General features: G+C 39.8%; 1 protein-coding gene across 4 annotated transcripts in view; it reads right to left on the bottom strand.

Moving 5' to 3' along the window:
- Window positions 1–3527: 3527 nt before the first annotated feature.
- The window catches only part of LOC311066087 (glutathione hydrolase 1 proenzyme-like), a 71226-nt gene continuing 49713 nt past the window's right edge, over window positions 3528–25040 (bottom strand). For 3 of the 4 annotated variants that reach the window (XM_084087075.1, XM_084087074.1, XM_084087073.1), the window contains 6 exons: window positions 22475–22611; window positions 19237–19415; window positions 6794–6909; window positions 6559–6677; window positions 6183–6290; window positions 3528–6074 (listed from right to left, as the gene is read on the bottom strand). In XM_084087075.1, coding sequence (XP_083943201.1) covers window positions 5925–6074; window positions 6183–6290; window positions 6559–6677; window positions 6794–6909; window positions 19237–19415; window positions 22475–22611 — 809 coding nt within the window. In that variant the 3' untranslated portion in view covers window positions 3528–5924. The remainder of the gene's footprint in view (window positions 6075–6182; window positions 6291–6558; window positions 6678–6793; window positions 6910–19236; window positions 19416–22474; window positions 22612–25040) is intronic. The other variant, XM_084087076.1, reaches the window with a different exon arrangement.

Here is a 25040-nt window from a genome sequence, read left to right as displayed (position 1 = left end):
TTTTGTTTGATTCGGTAACAAGCTATATTTAGGCTATAGGTAACGAGCTATATTTACAAGGCAAAGCTAAAAACAGGTTGCATTGATACACGTTTTTCCATTACCATCAGTTAAACTGTGATGAAGGTGAATTTCGTGTAAAATTCATAACATATACGGTGTTTTGCATGTAAGAGTTTCCATGATGAAAACATTGTTGACTCTGATGAGGACTAACGTTACACTCCGGAGACAAGTACCGCATCGTCGGTTCGAGGACAGGTCCGGGGTCGAGGGCGAGGCAGAGGAGGTCGTTCAAGAGTGCGGGCAACCAGGGTCCGAGGAAGTAGTTTTTGCCTTGTTTGCCTTCGCTGACTGCATATGCAGGTGCTTTGAATTTTGAATGCTCTTTCTCTGCCATAATTTTACTCTTATTAGGTTCCGCGCCTCTCTTGCACTCCTCAAAACAAACGTGTGCGCGCGCATATGGGCAGATCTTGTGGCAACAGTGGGGGTAGCCATGGTTGCGAGAGTGAGTGACAGTCGCCCAAACCAATCAATTGTTTCGTCCCGAATGGAAATAATGAGCTGTGTTTATTGCAGATTAAAAAGTCTACAGTCACTCGATTTTTATACTCTCTTTTTCAGAGCACTTACATTTTAATTATGTATTGGTATATAAAGACAGTCTGTTAACTGTTAAAACAAATCTGAAAAAATGTTTTTTATAAAAATCCTACCTACCCTACCTTTAAAGGTGCTCTAAGTGATGTTGGGTGACGTCACTTCTTGTTGACGTTTAAAGTATTGTCAAACAAAACGGAGGCTAGCTAGACCCTCCCTCCTCCTCATCCGCGCACTAACCCCCCAAACTCCACCCCTAAATCATTCCTGTCGGTTATTGGCTGGAGCAGTTTATTATGTTTCGTGGTGCGGGTGAGCCCAGTTTGTTTTTGTTGCTGTTTGTGGAGCCTGTGGTGTCTAGAGAGACCGCGTTTTTTTACAGTGTGTTCAAGGGACAGGCAGCTAGCGGATGGTGAGGAGATGTTTGCTGTATGTGACAAAAAATGTTTTGGTCTAAAAAACGCGCGACATCACTTAGAGCACCTTTAATATTCATTTTTCATGACCAAAATAACATGAACAGTGAGGAGCCTACAGGTTATAAGCTTCACATATTAAAAAAAAAAAAAGCCTCGACACAATATGGCACATTTGCTTCAACTGTTTCATTGTTTCACAAAGCCTCAATCTGCCCATCACTAATATCAACTTAAAATTTGGAACACAATTTGTTTTCCAATTTTTGGCTTTAATTTTCTTGCAGATTTAGAGTAAAACATGTTTTGTAAAATATGTATTTTATGCTTTATATAAAATATTATATTTTTACATTCGTAAACTTAAACTTCTATAACTTTTTCAGGTCTATTTTCCAAAGCATTATTGAATTACAACCATTTAAGTTTGGATAGTGCATGCGAAATGGTTAAAGTTGTCAGGATATATGCAAGGAGACAGAGGTAAGTGAATCCAAACACAGCTTTATTCAAGTTGACAAGAGTGCAAGGTGAGTATTCAGTGAGTTCAAGTGCAGATTCAATTAAGATCACTTGGTGCGGGGCAGACAGCAGGTAAGCATATTCACTTCAGGTTTGTAGATACCAAACAGTCACAGTTCATAAATACTTGTCTTTTCTCTTTCAAACGCAAATGACAGCAAGCAAGCTCAGAGGAAACACTGGAAGCTCGGGAGAACAACGGATCATAGGCAATAGGCTATCAAACAGGATTCCTGGAGACAGCAGAACAAAGACACAGAGGTTAGTGTTTACAGGTGAGTATATGTTACATCTTGGAAGCATCAGAGGTTCAGGAGACAACAGCTCATGGTCTGTTCCTGTTGGAGGCTTGACAATGAACTGGGGCTATGGTGAGTGTTTTATAGTGCTTGATGACAAGGTTGCTGATGGTGAACAGGTGCAGGTGATTAGTAATCTGGAGAGAGTGAATGCAGGTGTGCCAAAGAGGATCCTGGGTAATGTAGTGCAGAGACAGACGGTGAACGTGACAAAAGTGTAAGTTTAACTTGATTTAGTGTGGACCTATACATAAAAAACGAAAAAGTGTTAATTTCCACACTATGAGTGTGGGTTTAAAACTTAAAAAATTGCTGTAAAGGGTACATTTACACAATAACAATATGCTTAAAACGAAGAAGTTTTTCCTTTTGAGTTTTCTGCGACCAGACGACACCATTGTCAAAACAATCCCCATTCACACGGATCCACGAAAACAGCTTTGAAACGTGCACTTTGAAACCCATTTTAAAAAGTTTGCATTTCAGACAACCAAAACACCGCTGCCGTATAAACAAACGGCCAAAACACATTTAACGTTTTTAGTTGAAAACGGTGTTGTGTGAACAGCCCCTAAATCTCTCAAGATCTCAGCAGAGGAGGATTAAACAACTCCACAAACAGCATTACCAGCTTCACTTATTACTAACCAGAATGACTTTATTTCTGTTTTAATGAAAATAATTGGTCATTTGAAAAATCACCATGATGGAGATCAGTGTTTGCTTTCGTTGGGCTCTTGCCCCATAACATTAGTTTTTCTCTGGCTGCTGTAACTGTGTGTATAAGTAAAGTATTTTTGATATGGCAAAGAAAACCAAGAGAGAACATGATTACATTATCCTCATGTAGTCACTGATCTTATTATATTAGGTAGGCTACTTATTACTAAAATGAAGAAAAAAAAGCACAAAAGCTTTTCATCTACATCATTATTTAGACACACACAGACATCAAGGATCAGCATATGAATCTCAACAATGGTAACAATCAAAGAAATGCTTCATGCTGGAGTGTTTGCTGGATACCACCAAAACTCACCCATGGCTCCCAGCATGCATTGCGGCATTAAGAAATTATACAGCCCAATTTTTTTTACTGTTTTGATTCTTAACATTTCTTTTTATCTGACTATTTTTTTATTGTCACCATTGTTGATTCATATGCTGATTCTTGATGTCTGTGAGTGTCTAAGTACTGCTGTAAATGAAAATCTTTTGTTCACTAAATGTTTATAAAGTCCTGCATCTTATTCGATTACCACGACAGTGCTGGATCTCATAGAATCACGTGGCTTCTATTATGAATCATACAAAAATCTGTAGTGTGCACACACTAACACTTGGCAGTGTTAATTTATCATGGGCATTTTGCTTTGCACTATGAATCACAATCAGTTTATTAATACAATTACATAAATCTTACCTGTTTCATTGACGTATGACTGAGAAATATGAATCACAGTCAGGGCCCTATCTTGCACCCAGCGCAATTGACTTTATACATTGACGCATGTATCATTCCTATTTTGCACCCTACGCACAGCGGACTTTTCCCTCCACAGACGCATGTCGGTAAACTAGGGAATGAACTCCCGGGGTGGTTCAGCGAAAAGAGGAGGCGTGTTCTGGCGCAAACGTTCCCTGGTGCTATTTTGCAGATCTACCAGAAAGACTCGGGAGAATAAATACTGTGACAATAACTTTATTAACAGCCCAGCAAGCAATAAAGTTCTTTGGCGTAGGCCCCGTCCGTAGCACGCAATCCGAGGGTCCGGATTCTGCATATCCTGCCTGAAGACGAAGGCAGGGGCGCAGCCAACACCCTGTGAGGTATAGGAAGGGACCATCCTGGTGGTAGTAGGGAGGATGGAGGTGAATGGAAGCGTCAGCATCTGCAAACTCAAACATGTGTAAGAACCAATCTTTTATACCACGAGTATTAGAATATGATTGGATAGATGAGAAGGTAAAAGTGACGTAAAAATTGAGTCTTCCCGGCAAAACTTATGCTAAAGCTTTCATTTCCAGAAAACAATTCCGCCACAGACCAGGAAAAACCTAGTCTAAAGTCAAATTCAGATGCTATTTTAAGGGCGCATGCTTGGCCATAATATAGCTTGTGCACAACGCACATACTGTACACTTTGCTTCTCTCATCTACACACAGAAGCAGAAGTTTTCATTTTTGCAAACCATACATAATTACAAGGAAAAATATTCCACACGAGGGAAATCATTGTGGTGTCCATGAAGATGTGAAAAAATAGGCATAAATCTAGCTTACACATTTACCCAAATTATTATACGCCTGTTTAACCGAAGCTAATTTGGGTGTGTTTCTCCATCCCCAATGTCACAATGTCACTGTGTTTTACGGCCCTGACGAGAACGTCGGTCTCCTCGGCTGTGAACCGCTCCTGGCGTGCGTCTGGCAAATCCACCGTTATAATCGCAATCCGCCATGGAACAAGCGTGCCTGCTCTTAAAGGGAATGTGAGATGACGCTCTGATTGGTTTATTTCACGTTACACCCAAACCACACCTATGAGTAATGAAGCTACTTCAGACCAACCCATTTTAGATTTGCGTCGGGCGCAAGAGTCACTTATCCCGCCGGTATAATAGCAACAGCGCCCAAGACCCGCGCTCAAAGTTACTTACGTTTTGCGTTTGATACTTGCGTTTCAGATCGTTAAAATATGGCCCTCAGTTTATTAATACAATTACATAAATCTTACCTGTTTCGTTTACATGTGACTGAGAAATATGAATCACATTTAGTTTATTAATTTCTTTATGTTAAAACTATTTAATCCAAAAGGATGGAAATTTTATATGCAATTCAAATAAATAAATCTTAAGTGTAGACATAAATGTTTTTTTTGATTGTAGAGATCAAATATTCAAGCTGTTTATCCATTTTGGTTTTATTGTTTTTCCATTTGGCTGATTAGAATAAAGTATGATGAAAACTAAAATAAAAATGTGAAAAAACAACCAAGATTTGTTTATTTATGTTCATGAGAAGGGTCGAATAATTTGTAACTTTATTTTCCATTAAGAAGACAAAAAATGAGAAAACAAATTATCCATGCAGACTATTAATATGGTTAATATTAGCCATAATTGCTGTTTTCTGTTCTTGTACTTGTCTGCAGTTGCTCATATTAACTATGGTGTGCACAAAAGGATATACTGCACTGCTTATGTTACACGTATGCTACATAATAAAAAATGATTCTTCAGTGGCTCTTTGGGAGTAGTTGAGATGCTATATAGCACCGCTACCGTATAAAGAACCTGTTAAGCCCCTGGATAATTATTTAAAAAGTTCTCTAACTCTCTTTTAGTCTCTTAGTGTAGTTGGGGAAATTATTAAAAAATGACATTAAAATACACTGCAAAAAATGGGGGGGAAACTGTGAAATGCATGGCAGCACATGTTGCCCAACAATTACCATTAATGAAATAACAGTTAAAGATAATTTAAAAAGAACCAGCCAATGACTGGAAGAAGCATCTGCCAAATAAAAACTAAAATTAAGGTAAAACATCATAATTTATATCATAATATGTTTAACAATGTTTTACAAAAAACAGTTACAAGAAATTTTGGGAAACACTCAATAGTTACACAAATGTAACTATCACTGCATCAGCAACTACACAGTTACTGCCTTTAAATAAAGCAATATGCAGTATATCATCAGTGTTTTTTGGTCTTCTCCCAGACTGAAGCACAGGCTCTACTCTTCAGCACAATGGTGACCTCAAACAAAAATGGTGCTAAAAAGCACTTAAAGTGGTTCAGTGGCTTGTAATCATAGGGGACCCACTTTAACTGCTATTTAGCACCATTTTTGTTTAGAATGTAATGCTAATACTTTATTGATTTGAAACAACTCTTTTACAATGCAACTATCAAACTCTTTTCAGTAAAGCTTACAATGGAAATTCATTTTTGAGTGTAAATTTATTTTTATTTTTTTAAATTGATGATTTTTAAATGCAAGTGTTAGCAATAGATAAAAAAAGATGGACAACCGCATGTCTGACGAGAGCAGCATGAGCGCAGGAGCAGTGCTCAGTATCCAGCAGGATAGCCTCCATGCCCATGCCTATTGTCCGATACAGCACAAAATTTGTTCCCCTGTCGTACAACCGCCTGGATAAATGATAATGAAGTATTGTGGAATATAAAATGATGCTTCTTCTTCAAGCCATCAATTACTCCCTGCAATCACAAATACAAGAAGGAGGAAATTAGTATAATTATCACTTTTCTGACATTGTGAATCTAATTTAAATGGCAAAATGTTGTTGTCATGTGTAAGAATTCTACCTCATCAAAGTCAGATTCTACATTTGTCTCATTTTCCGTGATCTGAACTCTGGGTTCTGCAACAGCTTTCTGCAGGCCGTAGTCAAAGAACAGGTAGTTCAGGATCACCTGAGATGAGAGAGATAGAAGGGTCTTTTATCTTGTATTTGTCATTTAACTAAAGGGTTTTAGATAAAGGACAAATACACTTAAAAATCACAAAAACCTATTGTTTATTTATTAAAACACATTGCCTTTGCCATTGGTTTATTCAGAATAAACAAATTTTTTTGTTTAGTTCTGAATAATAATTCAGATTAATCATGTCACTGTACTGATATTGCTTTCTGTTATGTGCTGTATGTAATGTAAACTTTTTTCAGTGTTTTTTGTTTACCTGAGCGGTTGCAGTGGTGATATTTGTCCCACCTGCACCTCCAACCACCATTTTCACGACTTTTCCGCTGTCTTTATCCAATATTATTGTGGGACACATTGAGGAAAGTGGCCTTTTACCTTTTCAAAACAAATAGCATTTTACATGCAAACTTTTACGTTTATATAGTTAATTTTACTTGTACCTAATGTTTAAACTCAAGGTGTGCAAGTTTTTCTTTTTAACCTTTAATTACCTGGTCTAATTAAGTTGTTTTTGTTAACTCCATTTCCACCCCCAGGATTACTGAAATCACGCATTTGGTCATTAAATATAATGCCTGTTAAGTATGAAATCACCTTAGAGCCAAAACTGTGAAAACACAAAAAAGATCCAGACAACAACACTGAAACGAACAGCAAAGCAAGAAAGCTTCACTAAAAGCACATTAACATATTAGTTTTAAAATTAGAAGAAATGTTCTTAATCTATTCTTAAATGGAAGAGGTCTGTTTCTTAATAAATAAATAAATGAATAAATAAATAAATCTTAAGGTGAATGAGGTTTTTGTTTCCTCAGGGTTAACCCAGAACGTTCTCCAAATATTCACACTGTTAGACCTTACCAGGTTTTTTTTTTACAGTAAAATTTACAGTAAAATTATTTACTGTAATCTACAGTATGTTACTGTAAAAATGCACTAAAACTCGAGTTAACTAATTTCACTTACAGAAACTGGCTGCCTTAAATTTACCAACTGTCATTTAAATGTATTAACTAAAATTTCTAATGAATTAATAACGTAAGCAAAGTATTACTGTGAACTTCTTTCATTTGAAACCACAACAAAAGAGATTTCCACTGGACAAGCAACTACACAGGCACTGCCTTTTAAATAAAGCAACATGCAGCATATCATCAATGTTTGTAGATCTTCTCCTGTACTGAAGCACAGGCTCTACTCTTCTGCACAATCCCAGACAGCAACATAGTGTCGGCCCAGATCCGGTCCACATCTGGACCGTGTGAAATCCACATGAACCAGATTTGGGCCAGATCTGGGCTGATACTATGTTGCTGTCTGGGATGGTGACCCCAAAATAATGTTTACAGTAAACTACTGGCAACAGTGTTGCCAGTATAAACCTGTTTTATAACTTACAGTTTATTACTGTTAAAATACATTTTGTGGGTGTGTCTTTTTATCTTACACTTAACCCTTTCAACCCCACAGGGAAATCCACACTACAAAGAGTAAATGTAACATTGATGCAGTGTTGCAGTGAGATAATTAAGAGAATATGTAAGTGATTGTTGAGCATTAGTGATGAACACCTGCTGTTAACAAGCAGAATCACTTTAGGAAAGAGAAACAAATTAACAGAAAATAGAGAAACACAAGACCTACAACTAACTTCCAGCCATTACACATTATTACACTTATTATTAACCAGTCTGACTTTATTTCTGTCATACATCTACAGAAGTTGTTATTAAGATGTTTAATTGAAAATGTTTGATTTGAAGTTACCATTATAGAGATCAGTGCTTGCTTTAGTTTGGTTGCTGATGCTAAAACATTAGTGTTTTTTTTACTGCTTGAGCTGTGTTTTTGTGCAAGTCACACTTGTGCACACAAACAGTTTATGAATGAGTGTGGTTATGATGACAAATTCGTCATATTGCCTGTTCATTCACTAAAGACTTCATTCTCACTCATTCAGAGTTTAATCCTCAATCAAAGGTGTTATGTTACCACCACTTTGAAACCACAGCAATAAATTACAATTACTTTTTTTTTGATTGATTAACAATGATTTTTAATACAACATGTGTAAACCAAAATAAACAAAGCTGCAATGTCTTGTAGAAACACAGAGATATCACAATTTAGCACATGAATCTCAACAATGGTGGCAATTTTTGTATTTTATTTTTTATTCATGCAGCAGTGCATGCTGGGAGTTTTATATTATCCTGGAACCCAGCATGCATTGCGACATGAAACTTTTGATTGTCACCATTGTTGAGATTCATGTGCTGATTGTTGATGTCTGTGTGTGCCTGAGTCAAGCAGGAGTTAAAACTGTTTTAATGCATTATCTGATTACGGTATTCTTCTAAAGACCTTATTACAGAAATATTGATTTCATGTTGTAAATTCACAGATATATGCTAAATATGAAATACCCATAAATTCAAACAATATATACAGGAAAGATCAGAGAATCAGACATGTCCAGGATGATTGTGACGTCATCTCAAAAGCCAAAAACACCTGATCATCTTTCTCTTGACTTTTTCTTGCCATAACAAATGTGCTTTATAAACTCACTGTTACAGCAGCCAGAGAGAGATGAATGGTAAGAAGTCAAGGGACAAGAGACCAACTAAAGCAAATACTGATCTCCATTATGGTGACAACAAACTCTATTTTTAACTAAATCTCTGTTAATCCTCAACAATAACTTTTGTACATGTATGAAAGAAATAATGTTAAACTGGTTTGTAAACTGGTTTCACACTCACTGTGGCTGGAAGTCAGTTGTAGTTTTTGTGTTTCTCTTTTTTTCTGTTCTTGTTTCTCTGTCCTTCAGTGATTCTGCTTATCAGGTGTTCATCAGTGTCTCAATTCACTCACTTCTTTTCATTCACTCTGTCAAGGGGACTATATTAGTGAACAGTGAATAGTGAATGAGGGTATAGGGTGTGATTGGGAAAACAGCCTCTGAGTGTCGACTTTGATCACTGTTAATTCACAGTAAATTCCTGTGGGCTAGTTTTATTTTCTACGGTATATTACTGTTTTAATGGAAAATGGTATGATATTGTCAGAATTTGGCCTTTTTTTACAGCAAGGGTTAACAGTGCAGTGTTGGTTCTGGGAAAGTAAAAAATATCCAGTCTTGACTTTTTCAATCATTCAAACACCTGCTGTGAACAAGCACTAAAAGAAAGCGAAATAAGAACACAAAATACAACTTTCTTCAGCCACAGGCTCAGATGAAATCAACTGAAGATAAAATAAGACATAAAACCTTTAAAGGGGGGGTACAATGGTGTTTCATGTATTCAGAGTTGTTTACAGTGTTAAAGAGATGGATTCTCATGCTAAACATGGCCAAAGTTTAAAAAAAATATTTTGGACGAATAATGGAGAATTTCTGTGCCGAAAATCTTACTTCCGGGTTGGTACAAGTTTCGGCTGATTTTTTTCGATCGTGGATCTAATGACGTAGACCAGAGTGGAACTCCTTATATGAGCATTTCTCCCGGAAAAGCTCGCCTGCGCACACGTCGACCAGAGGAGAGCGAGACCGCGCACATCAACAGGAAATCATCGGCAGCCAGCGCTGCATAGGATTTGTTCAAGAATGTCTCTTCAAAGTGTGTTTTTGGATGTGAGGGAAAGCTTACCGTGTTCAGCTTCCCAAAGAACCCAGCGTTATAGGAACAGTGGATGCAGTTTGTTTTTCCGGGGCAAAAACGGAGATGTGCAAGACTGTTTGTTCCCTGCATTTCGACGATGATTGTTTTATAAACAAAGCCCAGATCGACGGATTTGCAGATTGTCTAATCCTTAAGGATCGAGCAGTCACAATGATAAAGGTTTGCGGTCGCAGGCGGTGAGTAAAACAATAGGTTACTGTCGTAACCCCGGTTCTCTGAAACATCGAGTGGAGAGATCCACCTATGGGAAGGGCATCCGTACATGACCTCTGCAGAAGCATCCAATTGCACCAAGTCTGGCTAGACAGACAGAAGCGCGCAGCCAATGCCAGGTAAGGCCACACCCCTTACCTAGGCATATAACTTCTCTGCGCGCTGCTATTCCTCAGTAAGTATATTCGCTTCTCGTGCGGCAAGCGGGGCAACGCTGGTGGATCTCTCCACTCGATGTTTCAGAGAACCGGGGTTACGACAGTAACCTATTGTTCTCTTTCATCATCTCGTTTCGAGATCCACCTATGGGAGAGACATGGACAGCTCCCCGATTGCCCAATACACTCACAGTGAGGTTCTGAAGGCCAGAGAAGGACGGTCACCTCAGAGAGGCGGTGCCTGACATGTCCCACAAACATGACCCTGCAAGTGTGACGCCACGCTAAACTGCTGTGAACAAGCAGGGCATGAAACATGCATGAGACACATACATGATAATGGCTCCCGCACCACCAATGCACATAGCTAAACCCAAGGAGGAATGCAAATGCTTGGTGACAGGAATGAACATGGCCAGCCGGCCTATTCACTCCTCGTTGGTTAACCCAACGGGGCTGTGGGAAAGGGCTAAGAGGACCCTACCCCTAGGACCGAGTGTGCCACCGAGGTTCTGGTGACATCCAACCGGTAGTAACGCTAGTAAAGGCAGTAAAGGTAGTAAAGGTATGAGGAGAGGCCCAGCTGGCAGCGGAGCAGATGTCCTGCAGTGGCACTCCCCTGAACAAAGCCCAAGAGGCGGCTAAGCCCCTTGTGGAATGAGCTCTGATGCCCCCTTGGGGCTGCACTCCCTTTGCTTCATAAGCCATAGTATAGCGTCCACAAGCCAATGTGAGAGGCATTGCTTTGAAATGGGACTCCCCTTGTGCGGGGGAGCCCCTGAAACAAAGAGCTCTTGCGGAAAGCACTGGTCCTGGTCATATATGCTTGCAGAGCACGGACGGGACACATAGCATTCAGCCTCTGATCCTCCGGGGAGGCAAAAAGGTGGAGGGTGAAAAGCGGATAGCTCCAAAACCTCCGAAGTGAACGCAGGAAAGCATTTCGGCATGAAGGCCGGGTTAGGCTTAAGGGAAACCCTATCTCCACTTAGGGAGAATTTGGCACACGAGGGGTGAACCGAGAGTGCATGTAGCTCACTGACCCGTTTAGCAGATGCCAAGGCCGAGAGCAAAGCTGTCTTGAGGGACAGCAACTTAAGGGAAATACTCCCCAGAGGCTCAAAAGATACAGAGGCTGTGCTTCCAGCACCATGGAGAGGTCCCACTCAGGAACAGATCTCCTGATGACCGGCAAAGAGCAGCGTGCACCCTTCATAAAACTGTGGGTTAGAGGGTGTGACGGTGGAGCCCTCAAAACCCACATGACAGGCTGAAATCGCAGCCAGGTAGACCTTAATGGTGGAAAAGGACCTGCCTCTTTCCATGAGGTCTTGCATGAAACACAAAATATCAGGCACCGAGCACTGATAAGATGTGAGACCACGCCCATCACACCACCCTTCGAACACTTGCCACTCACAGCCACATAGGGATTGCGTGGAAACGGCCCTGGCATTCTGAGTAGTGGCGATTACACGCGGCGGGAGCCCCAGTGCATTTAGGTTCTTCCTCTCACGGGCCAGGCCCAGAGAGCCACCCTGTACGGATGGGGGTGGTAAATCTCCCCTTTGGCTTGGGACAGTATGTCCGTGCGAGGGGGGAGGCGCAATGGCTCGGCGTATAACAGAGGGATTATCTCTGCCAGCCACGGGGCTTTGGACCACCTGGGTGCTATCAGAATGAGAGACAGGCCGTGCTCTCTCACCCTGGCCAGTGTGAAAATCATCAGGCACAGGGGAGGAAAAGCATACAGCAGTACTTTGGGCCATGGGTGGGCCAGTGCATCTGCCCCGAGGGGCGCGTCCATGTCCTTTAGCGAGAAGAACATAGGACAATGGTGGTTTTCGCGTGAGGCGAAAAGACCTACGGCTGCCTGTCCAAATCTCATCCATAACATCTTCACTATCTGCGGGTGAAGACGCCAATCCCCGTAGATTGGGTTTCCCCTCGATAGCAGATCCGGCGCCTCTGTTCAGAATGCCCGGAACATGAGTCACGCGTAATGACAGAAAAACCCGCCTGCTCCACATCAAAAGCCTGTAAGCTAGAGCGTGGAGTTTCGACGAGCACAAGCCGCCCTGACGGTTGATATAAGCCACTGCCGTGGTATTATCATACCGTACTAGAACGGGATGTCCCTGCAGGCGAGGCAGAAAATGATTCAGAGCTTTCCAAATGGTAAAAGCTCTAAATAGTTAATGTGCGCTGAACGTAGTCTGCTCAGCCACAGACCGTTCAGCATTCTGCCTTCCTGGGTGGTTCCCCAGCCTGTTAAGGACGCATCTGTCGTCACAACTTTCCGCATCGTAACCGTCCCGAGGGGGGTTCCCCGTGCGTAAAAGTTCTCGCTCTCCCAATGGCGCAGGGCCGCCGAGCAGGCGCGCGTCACCGAGCGGCAGAGATCACGAATTGGGCTGAAATGTAGTGACAAAACCCATTTTGTGAACGCTCTCATTCTCAGGAGACCCAACGGCACAACTTGGATAGATGAAGCCATGAGACCCTGCAGCCTGAGGCATGTGCGATATTGTACTCTCGCCCCTTCTCTGAACTGAGACAGACAGTCCATCAGCGAGCGAACGCGCTCTTGAGAGAGACGCGCTCGCATGGAGACTGAGTTCAATTCCAAGCCCAGGAAAATGACATTCTGACTGGGAGTCAGATTGCTTTTGCTCGCATTCACCTTGAACCCGAGGGATGTGATGTGCGCGAGCACCCGGCTGGTGACCAGCGACCAGCGACACCTTCTCCTTTGATTTGGCTATGATGAGCCAATCGTCTATGAAAGTACGAATTCTCAGCCCTGATACGCCTCCGCACACAGTTCGGGGACTCAAATTGCGCCTGAACGGAAGAACTGTGAATTCGTAACAAATGCCTTGGTAGGCGAAACGAAGATATTTCCAGTGTGGAGGGTAGATGCTTATGTGAAAGAAAGCATCTTTCAGATCGACTGATGTGAACCAGTCGTTCTGCTTTATGGCACGGGCGAGAGAGCCTGTGTCACATTCTGAAATTGTATTTCCTCAAATGTTTGTTCAACACTCGAAGGTCCAATATAGGGCGGGGGGCGCCACGCCTTTTGGATAATGAAAGTACCAGGAATAAAAACCATGGTTTATCAGATTGGGTGGCACCATCTTAATCGCTCCCTTGTTTAGGAGGGAGGAAATTTCCTCTTTCAGAATGTGTGAGGTGTTTTCTTCTGTGTGAGAAGAGAGAACGCCGTTGAAATGCGGAGGTTTTATTGCAAACTGCAGCCTGTAACCCTGGGTTACGGTACGCAAAACCCACTCGGGCGCTGAAACGGCTTGCCAAGCCGCTTTGTGACTCGCGAGCGCCCCCGCTCGGGCCGGAGCGGGGCTGTATGGGCCCAGCTGGTTCATTTGTGATGCAAAGGCGCCATCTAGTGGGCACACTAGAGGCGACATGCAGGGGTTCGGAGGGATTTCCTCTCTCTGCAGTGAGAAGTTTTCTCAGCGGAGAGAGGTCTTCTTTCCAAAACGTATTCATTTGAATATTCATTTCGTATTCAACGTATTTAACTTTGTGCGTTTTGTGTTGGCCAAACACTGGGGCTGAAAGCCTTTATTGACAGAGTGAGGGGAACATAGTGTGGTGTCCATTGTGCTAAACTTTCCCTCACAAAGTGCCCCCTGATTTTTAAGTGGGGGGGAAAACACACATCTCCTGAACACATGAACTGGGCAGTCACAAGTGTAGGCAGAAAAATAATATCCACGGAGAGAGATACTCTCTCTGTAACGGATTTATTTAATTTGTTTGTTTTAAAGTGTTATTTAGTTATGTGTGTGTTTTGTGTTGGGGAACACAGGGACCGAAGCCTTCCACACACAACGTCCACTAAAAATACATGGTTGATTTGTAAAGCAATGGCGCCCTCTTGTGGACAGACTCAGCGCGACATGCATGGGATCAGAGAGATTTGCTCTCTATGTTGGCAGATATATAAATCTGCACAAATTCATTTGATTCGTTTGTTAAATGTGTTGTTTAGTAATGTGTGTGTTTTGTGTTGGGGAACACAGGGGCCGAAGCCTTCCACACACAACGTCCACTAAAAACACGGGCTGGGCAGCCGCAACTGAGCTGTGTGAGCCCAGCTGGTTGATTTGTGAGGCAATGGGGCCGAAAAAACACTGGGGCCGAAGCCTTTAATAACTGGGTGAGGGGAACAAAGTGCGTGCGGTGTGGTAACACTGCTTATGTACTTTTCCTCACGACAGCGACCACTAAACACACGGGACGGGATTAACCGACCGTCCGCGGGAGACCCTGTGTCTTTTGGACAGGGGTTCCGGGACCGGGAGAGAATCCGGAGGGCTAACACATCAAGGCCCGTGAGACCGTGTTAACAGTCTAGCGGGACGCTCCAGCCGTGCTTAAGAGCTTCGTCATTGGAACCGGCCGGTTCGTCAACGAGAGTGAGGTTTTCCCGCGAAGATGTCCTCTTCAGGGAATGCGGATTGGCCGGGCGGGCTCGTCGTGATAGGCTGTTCCCCGGAGAAGCGGCAGATTAGACGGTCACATAGCCATGGGTGGGCCAGCGGTGAAGAACTCGGAAAAATCCGTGGCGGGCAGCCATGTAAGGTGGAGCAGGTGAAGGACAGCGAGAGCGCGGGCGGCTCCGGATGCAAAAAACACAGCGGATAGGCTGAAGAAACGACTGTCAATCACGTCTGGCGGAGGCTGATCTGGCGATATGTCCTCCTGAAGACTCGAAAGTGAGCAGCGTAACGTTAATCCAACCGAACTGTGTCAGTGCAGAGATCGCGAGAAGCGAATGTCAACTGAGGAATAGCAGCGCGCGGAGAAGTTATATGCCTAGGTAAGGGGTGTGGCCTTACCTGGCATTGGCTGCGCGCTTCTGTCTGTCTAGCCAGACTTCTGCAGAGGTCAGGTACGGATGCCCTTCCCATAGGTGGATCTCGAAACGAGATGATGAAAGAGAACTGCTTCAAATGTCTCTGTGTGTTGTTAGCAATCATATACTGTCTATGTTAGCAATCGGCGCGTCAGCACAGCTTTAGCTTCGCCCACACGGCCCGCCTCCAGACGCTCGTTTTTTTCCGGAAAGACTCGGTACAGCCTATCTTTCTTTTATAAATATAATAAAACTAAAGACTTTTTGGAGATATGAAGGATGCAATACTACTCTATAGGTACTCAAGATTAACAGGAGATTGAGTGAAAATGAGCATTTCACCCCCCCTTTAAGATCTCAGCAGAAGAGGATTAAACAACTCCACAAACAGCTTTACCAGCTTCGCTTATTACTAAAAAGGTTGACTTTATTTATCAGACGTCTACAGGAGTTCTAATTAAGAATTAACAGAGGTTTAGATGTAGATGTTTTTTTGAAAATGTTTTGTTTGAGGTCACCATCATGGTGATCAGCGTCGCATTAGTTGGGCTGTAGACCCTTGTCTTTTGTTAAGTTACTTCTTTTTTTTATTTTCAGCAATTGCAGGTGTTTTCATAAAATATTTTGGTAACACTTTACTTGAAGGGGTGTGCATAAGACTGACATGACACCGTCATAATCATGACATGACACGTCATGAAATTGAAGGAGTTTTATGCATGTTTATGACAAATGTCATTAAGTGTCATTCGCTCAATTATGACATTTTTAATGCAAATATGACATTGTGTGAGATGTCTTTGTTATGGCAACTTGACTTACTAAGACAACAAAACCTGTCATAAATATGTCATAAACATGACATAGCAGATTAATTATCAAACTTAAGAAACCACTTAGCTTTATGGGTTAACATTTCATTAAACTGTCATGTGGCTGGTTTTGACATTGGCTGTCATGAAGCCATTATAACATTTTAATGACAAATTAAATTTGTACCACTGTAGTTGAGGTCAAGAAAAACATTCATGACACAGTTATAATGGCTTCATGACAGCCAATGTCAAAACCAACCACCTGACAGTTTAATGTAATGTCAACCCATAAAGCTAAGTGGTTTCTTAAGTTTGATAGTTAATCTGCTATGTCATGTTTATGACAATTTATGTTGTCTTGGTAATGTCAAGTTGTCATGACAAAGACACTGACTGGTTATGATGTATTGGTTTATGTCAAGTTGTCATAACAAAGACATCTCAAACAATGTCATATTTGCATTAAAAATGTCATAATTGAGCGAATGACACTTAATGACAGTTGTCATAAACATGCATAAGACCTCCTTCATATTTATGACATCTACCATGTCATGATTATGAAGGTGTCATGTCAGTCTTATGCACACCCCTTCAAGTAAAGTGTTACCAATATTTCTGCATTCTGTCAATGTAACATTGGTGAGTTAATGCAGAAGATTCATTGAGATTCATGTGCTGATTTTTTTATATCTGTGTGTTTAAATTACACTGTAGTTTTTTTTAGCATGATTATTCAAAGTAACAGATAATATTCATAGTAAAACAAAATAATATAAAGTAAAATATTCATAGTAACAGATTGCTGTTGGAACTCTTGCTGTAGTTTCACAGGAGTGGTGATGTAACACTTCAATACATAACAAGTGCACATATACATAATACATAACTGATCTCATGAACTATATATATATATATATATATATATATATATATATATATATATATATATATATATATATATATATATATATATATATATATATATATATATATATATATATATATATTATAGTGGTGGGCATAGATTAATTTTTTAGAATAATTTATTAATCTAGATTAAAATGGCTCATTTGAATTCTGCCGAAGGCATTCAGAATATGTGTGCTAGCCAAATAATGACTAAAGGGCACGTGTTTCTTAAATACAAAAGTGACATTTAAAAGAACTTGTGAAGAAATGCCAGAGATTTTTTTTATTATTATTAAAACTAACATAATAAAGTATGATTTAAAAAAAAAAAAAAAAAATACTTTGAGCAATGATGAAGCTATAATAGACTCTTCTTATGAGCATATAAAACAAAACAGCTCCTTGGAAAAAATGAAATGTAGCCTAATATTGTAGTAGCCTAGTTATAAACAAAGGTCTATTTTTAGTTCAGATTAACATTTGAGGGCAGCAATTTTATTCATAATGTCAAAATAAAACCAACGTAATGTTACTTGAAAGCATTATAGCCTACTATTCCTGCCAAACTTCCATGATTGCAGTTAGTGTTACTACAGTAAATCCATGGTAAATGTTGTAGATCTGTGGACACTGGATAGTTCGTTCATGGCACAATGTTTCTTCCTGGTTTCCACGCACTGTTTGATCCGTTAATGATGGAGAAATGTGAATGTTTCTCACTAGATCTCGTAGCGATGTTATTACTTACTTCTGTGGCGAATTCAAATGATTTATTTACTGGATCTCTTAGCGCTGTGTAGTAACAGTGTCGCTTGATCAAGATCGGCTCGCGCCTGGCTCGCGCCTGGCTCGCGCTGCTTTGGTCCAAACTGATAAACGATCCGTCAACCACACAATAACGAGTAGCTCAGTTTCGTTCCACTTACATTACGTTTGCCATTTGATGTCGGACAATGTTAACGGCCCACCACTAATATATATATATATATACATCAGTTTCTCTCTGGTCAATATATATATATATATATATATATATATATATATATATATATATATATATATATATATATATATATATATATTTATTGACCAGAGAGAAACTGATGTTAAAAAGCCAAGGGTCCAGAGCTCAACTAAAGCAAACACTGATCTCCATAATGGTGACATATTACATAAAACAAACATTTTCAATTAAACATCTCAATAAGAACTTCGGTAGACATCTTTTTTTTCTGTTCTTGTTGTTACTTTTTCCTTCAGTGATTCTGCTTGTTAACAGCAGGTGTTCATCACTAATGCTCAACAGTCACTTACATATTCATTTAGTTATCTCTCTGCAACACTGCAGTAGGCTCTGATAATATCAAACATGTTGAAAGTTGCCAGAGAGTCAATGACTCTGCTGACTCTCTGGCAACTTCCAACATGTTTGATATTATTACTGTAGAGCCAGTTGGTGAAGAGTTTCCTCATTGGACCTGTTAATGTTCTTCCGCTAAAAACACAACATTCCCTCTACTTAGCCAATAACTATTATGGACAACTTAAAAACTAGTCTAGTGGGAAATCAGTTTAAACCACTATTGTTTTGGATGTAAATATTGTTAAAGGTATGATGTAATCAGTGTAAATAGAAGAGGAGCTCTAAATAACTGAATCTGGTTAGTTAGCCTAGGGCGGTGGTTTTCAACTCTGGCCCATGAGATCCACTTTCTTGCAGATTTTAGCTCCAACCTTGATCAAACTCAGCTGCCTCTAGTAGTTCTAGTATCACTGAGTACCTTGGTTAGCTTGTTTAAGTGTGTTTGAGTAGGGTTGGCACTAAGGTCTGCAGGAAAGTAGATCTCGAGGGCCAGACTTGACAACCCCTGATCTAGGCGTTAGTATAGTGACCTAGGGCTTCATTTTAAAATGTTGCATAGAAACTGCCCTACATTTGACCTTACGATCATTCTGACACCTGACGTGGCACTAAGCACTTTTCCACGTCAAAGACCATTTCTATAAATATGAAAGTTGGCATGTATTTTAACGTATGCACACTGATCTCATGATCTCATATCCAATCTGTGCATGCGCACACTTTATAAATGAGGCCCATGTAGTGAAACGGCACACCCGGAGACTCGGGTTTGATCCTTTGCCGATCCTGTTCCCCTCTCTTCAACCTACACTTTCCAATCAATCTCATAACCATAAAAAAAAAAGAAAAAGAAGAAACTAAATTAAGAAAAACTGAACTTTGTCTCTTTATATTTCACTTACTAGTAATTGATACTGCTTGTAACTGCCACTGCACTGCCATCATCTGCGATAATGGACAGGTGAGATGTCCCATGGTCATCAGGTACAGTTTTCACCTCGTATCTGTCTTGTTTAATGTCATCCTTAATCTGACTCCTGATGTGGTTGGCAAAACCATCTGAGGTCATATTTTGGACCAACTGTGAAACAATTATAGGAACAGTGAAAAGCTTTAAGAAAATAACATCTGCTATAACATAGATCAGATGTGGCAGAAATTCTGTATTTGTGATTAAGTTCACCCAAAACTAAAAAAATTCAGTTGTTGTTTATTCACCTTCAGATCATGTGAGATTCAGTCAGTTTGATGTCATTGACAGATCTTGACAATCTTTAGATCTTTTGTCATTTCCCTGATCAACATTGAAACAATATCAATTGTGCTTTATGTAAGGATTCTATGCCAGTATATATCTATTTTTATAGTCTTATTTATATTTGTATATTGTGTGTGATGTATTGTATGGTGAAGAGACAATTTTCCACAAAGTGGGTAAAGTAAAATCATGTCCTTTTTGATTTCTTTCAATCAGAGGCCATGAAGTGCTGAAATTAACATGCAAAAATCAACTAAAAAAACAGCTTTGCCATCCACTTATTACATACCATTTTGACTTTATTTTTGTCAATTCTCATTATGTCTTATTGAGAATTTTTAATTTCATTGTCATCAATATGCTGACTTTTTTTAAAATAAAATTAACTTTTCTCTGCACATGAATATCAAAAATCAACAATCAACAAAAATCTTCAAGCATGCTGGGTGCCAGCAGAGAACAAAACACATCAATGACTCCCAGCATGCATTGCGTCATGAATAAATTATGCATCTGAATGGTCTTACTATTTTCTTTATTTACTTTTATTTGTGGTTTTGTTGTGATTTTTAGTAGCCTGTTTTGATATGTTTATCTGAATATTTTATTTACTGTCACCATTCTTGAGATTCATATGCTGATTGTTGATGTCTTAAGTTTTGCTGTAATGCTTTTTTGTGCATCACATACTTTCTATATGGATTTAAACTGTATGAGATCAGTGAGTCAAGCTTATTTCATAACTTTTATTATAATTCACAAGTTCATTTGCCAATATAATCTTTAAGCTAATAAGGTTAAGCATATTTGGCTTGCTGTCTGCAATGGAGGGGCTCGAGGAAGCAGCTTCAATTTGAGCTTAGATATACCCCCCAGTGGGACTACTAATGATTGGATGATGAGTATGGTAGCAAGATGCTTAAATTATGTTTGTGGAGTTGGGGAGGTGGAGGGATGCCAAAACAGCTGATGCTAGAGCAAGGTGAGCAGCCGCTTATATACTCTGGCAGTTAATTGAAAGATTAGATGGGTTCACTCCTCACGAAATTACGTTGTGAACTTCACTTATGTCATCCTTGGTATATATAGCCAGGATCACCTGATCATGTTTTCTCTTGGCTTAACAAATGTGCTTTATAAACACAGTTACAGCAGCCAGAGAAAAACTATTGTTATAAAATCAGGGGGCAAGAGCCCAACTAAAGCAAACACTGATCAAATACTGAATCATAATGGTGACTTCAAATTTAACAATAACTATTTTTATTTCAAATCCAGAAGTTATGCAGCAACTTTTATTTAAAAAAAGTTTTGTCAGCATTGCGATTCTCTTTGTACACATATACACTCTTTAATGGACGTATGCACGTTTAAACACAATTTAAACAACGTAGGCCTATTATTCCATGCATTACTTTTACTTATATTAAGTTGCTCAAGCAAGTGGTCAAATATTTAACCATGTACTTATATTAAAATATAAGTACTTGGACATGCAAACATTTTAAATTAAAACTTAAAATTGATAAAAACAACCGACTCTCATGCCTTTTCTTTGGCATTTACATTTTAATCCAATAAATATTGCATATCACAAAGAACTTGTTTTTCCACCTCCACGAATGAGACGAGTGTTGTTCATATGTCGTCTTTTTGAGGTAAATTGTAGTTTTCCTTGCTTTACCCCAGTCTTAAAGTAAAAAGATGACTGTGAAAAATAGTAGCATTAAATTAAATACATTTATGGTGAGATTACTACATTTTATTTAATTAAACGCATTTATGGTGAAATTACTACATTTTCAGGTGAATCTGTGTTCATTTTGACCACGAACCATACGTTGTCACTTTATTTCAGCATTTGCAGCACAGCAGAAATACTTGTTGCGGAAATGATCTCTGCACTGCTGTATACGCACCGCTCCTGGAACAGATCAACGGACTGCAACCACGTGCAGTGTGAAAGCTCTAACCTGTTATCATGGGTACGGAAAAACATACTCCGTAAACGGAGTATCAAAGGGTGTAAAACATCAACATCAAAATCTCTGTTAATTCTCAGTAAGAACTTTTGTAGTTAATGATCAAACTGGTTAGTAATAATTGAAGAAGGTATTGCTGTTTGTTTCAGAGTTGTTGAATCAATGATTTTGGAGTTAATGACTTTTTGGTAAAAAAAAAAAAACATGTTAATTTCAGCCCTGCATAGTCTCTGCTTGAAAGATGTCAAAACGGACATGAAAATAAATTCACCGGCATGGAAATAAAGTAAGATTTATTATATTCAATTAAGATTTATTTAAGATCCTTTTGTACATAAAGCAAGATTAATTTGTTATTGTTTCAATGTTGATTCAACGTAAAATAAGTGATTTAATTTAAGTTGAACAAATATCGTACATATTAATCTATTTTTCATAACTGAAAACAATTTCAGGGTGCAAACCTGATGTGAATGTATGTTAGTTTCAACCTTGTTGGTCTGCTATCATTGCATCAGCGTTTACTTCAGCTTTGGTTGAAATATGTGATAGGGAACAATAATATAACAATCAGTGAAGGACAGCGTAGATAAGACAAGAAACAATAGAGCAGAGAGAGTGGAAAAGAATTAGCAAAGGACTCGGACGGGGGTTGTGCTATATGTCAGAACGCTGCCCACAAGGCTATTGCTCCAACATCTGTGGTATGTTTTCGATGTGTTTGGAGCTTGAAAGAGTCATGATGAGCTGCTATAGAATGAGGGGGAAGTTTCCTTATTTTGGGGCTAACCTTGGGGTCCCAAAGTTGTTGTTTTTGGGTGAGCTATCCCTATAAATCTCATGACAACCTGTAAATACCTGGCAGAGGTCCAAGGAATCCATAAGTAGAGCAGAACTCACCTCAGTCATGTTTTCATAATGAGGGTCTCCCAGTTTACTCTTTTGGGCTTCAGCGAAGTGGAACGCCTCTATCATACGATGATAGGTCAAAGTCTTGTTCTGTATTGTGGATACACTGCTGCTTGAGAGATTGTAACCTGAAATTAAAGAAATGCTAAGTTCTTTTAAATGAACCTTAGACATTTTTTCAATAATTAAAGGACAATTCCGATGAAAAAAGAACCTAGGGGTAATTAACACATGGTTACTGAGTTGATCGTTCCTGGAATGCGTTTTCATAATAATCGAATGTAAAGAGTTTTATCTTTAAAAACAGATTAGCTTATAACGCTAGTATATGGGGCACAGAGTAATTAAGTTAGCTATAGGTGACACACCTGAATGAATGGCTCATTAAGTATGCAGGGGCATTGTCTCATCAGGTGTGAACTACTAAATATGCATGATGCTGTTGGAGCGTTTACGCCCCATCCGCATATTGGCTTTCCAAACTAAAAGTGTTTCACAAAACTTAAATCAATGTATCGTTTTATGTGAATGATTAGGCAGGATGATTTTCACATCATTTTGAAGAAAAAAATCTAGGCGACGACATCCATTCAAAAGTCTTATTGACACATATTTAGTATGTGTTTTGTGGCCTTATTTCAGAAACTTTCATTTTTAGCTTTTTCAATAACCATGCATAAACATTATTTTCTCAAAAATGAAAACATGTACATACATGTGGCTCACTTATGGTAGTCCTGTTTGTGCTAAATAGAGTGTAATTAAACCTTTGCCATTGATATGTTTATAAGCAACTGAAAAAAGCACAAATGTCAGGGCATGTCAGAACATCTCAAGGACCCCAAAAACACCTCAGACCCCAGAGGGTTAAAAGTAATTAATACCACTAACAAGGCTCAAAATAGCCTCACACTAACACGGTAGCATGAGGGTCCCTACTCGACTAATCGAGTCACGAACGCCGTGCTAAGTGAGCTGGTCGATAGGAATTACGTTTGTGAAATCTAACGTAGCACGGCGTTCGTGGCTCGACTAGTCGAGACTGTTTTCCAAGATGACTCCAGCCTGTAAACGTGTAACGTACTGTCTTTATAAAGTATCTTCTTGTTAAACTGTCTGTACACTTACAAAGTTCTCAATGCTTCGGTTTGCATGTAGGGACCCTCATTATGCTACCATGTTAGTGTAAGGCTATTTTGAGCCTTGTTAGTGGTATTAACTAGCGATTTACTTTTACTTACTCTGTGCCCCATATACTAGCTTTATAAGCTAATCTGTTTTTAAAGATAAAACTCTTTACATTCGATTTTCATGAAAACGCATCCCAGAGAACGATCGTCTCGGTAACCATGTGTTAATTACCCCTAGGTTCATTTTTCACCGGAATTGTCCTTTAAAGATTAAGATTAAAGAAGAACTCTAAGAGATTACTAAAGCCATGGTGAACAGAGTACATGTCATCTGGTCCTTTAGTTGTTGCTTTTCAGAGCGTTTGATATGATCTAAAAATTTAAATGATGAATGTCTGTAACTTAAGGTTAAGCAAAAGATGATGGCATGACCTGTTAACTGTAAATATAACTATATTAATATAAAGGTAATGGGACATGTTGTGTTGGACGATCACACAGCGAGGGTTTATATAGTAGCTTTGGACTGAACATGTCTCTCACATGCACACCTACAGTATGTTATGAACTCTTGAGCTTCCTCATATGGCTTGACTCATTGAGGCTTCTGCTCCCCGTTTATGTAACCCTAACCCCAGCTATCCTGGGAACTGACAGGGGTATGTCACGGGGTGATTATATTTAGTGGGGGAGGAACATACTCGCCAGGGAATGGGTTTCCCTTGGGTTTTTTTTTTTTTTTAATGTAACACCCAGCAAAAGGGCTGCCTTCAGTGGCTGGCATAGACAGTAAAAGAATGGACAGTGACCCCATAGACTTCAACGGAGAAAAGTGAAGTCAATTAGAAGCTCTCACTTCCTGATGGCTGAGCATACTGCGCAGACTCAAACTGAACTTGATGACGTAGATGTGACGTGAGCAACCCGTCAGTCTTCTAGTAGCTGTGCCAAGAGAAATCTGAATCATTCCCTTCCGAAACTTGCAGAAACGGAGAGAGTGAGTAGGAGGTGTCCATGAGCTAGGAGCAACTTTTGCTAAGTATTCTGATGAATAATTTTGTCATTTTGTCTCCACGACCCCCGATTGCCTGCAAGCTTCTCCTCCTGTCTATATGGTAATCTCTCTACTGTGCGACAGAGAGTCGCGTGGTTATGACACAATCGTTAGCCTATTTTTACAAAAACTGCTTCTACGGGCCCACAACGTAAGATACAAGGTAATGGAGCCTTTTATACATTTTCGTGTTTCTTTAGAAATAAATAATGGACAAATGGAGTCTTTAAACGCCTCAGATGTAAAGTTATTCGCTGTCAAAGTGATGCCAAAATGAATGGGAGTCAATGGATTGCTAACAGCAGGTGATGGTCTGCTAATCAATGGCGGCCCCCGGAGAAGCTTCAGTTTCTGGCTGATGGATTAGCCCCTT

This window comes from Abramis brama (assembly GCF_963993115.1).
Source record: "Abramis brama genome assembly, chromosome: 16".
Classification (NCBI taxonomy): domain Eukaryota; kingdom Metazoa; phylum Chordata; class Actinopteri; order Cypriniformes; family Leuciscidae; genus Abramis; species Abramis brama.
This window is presented reverse-complemented; position numbering and strand designations above follow the sequence as displayed.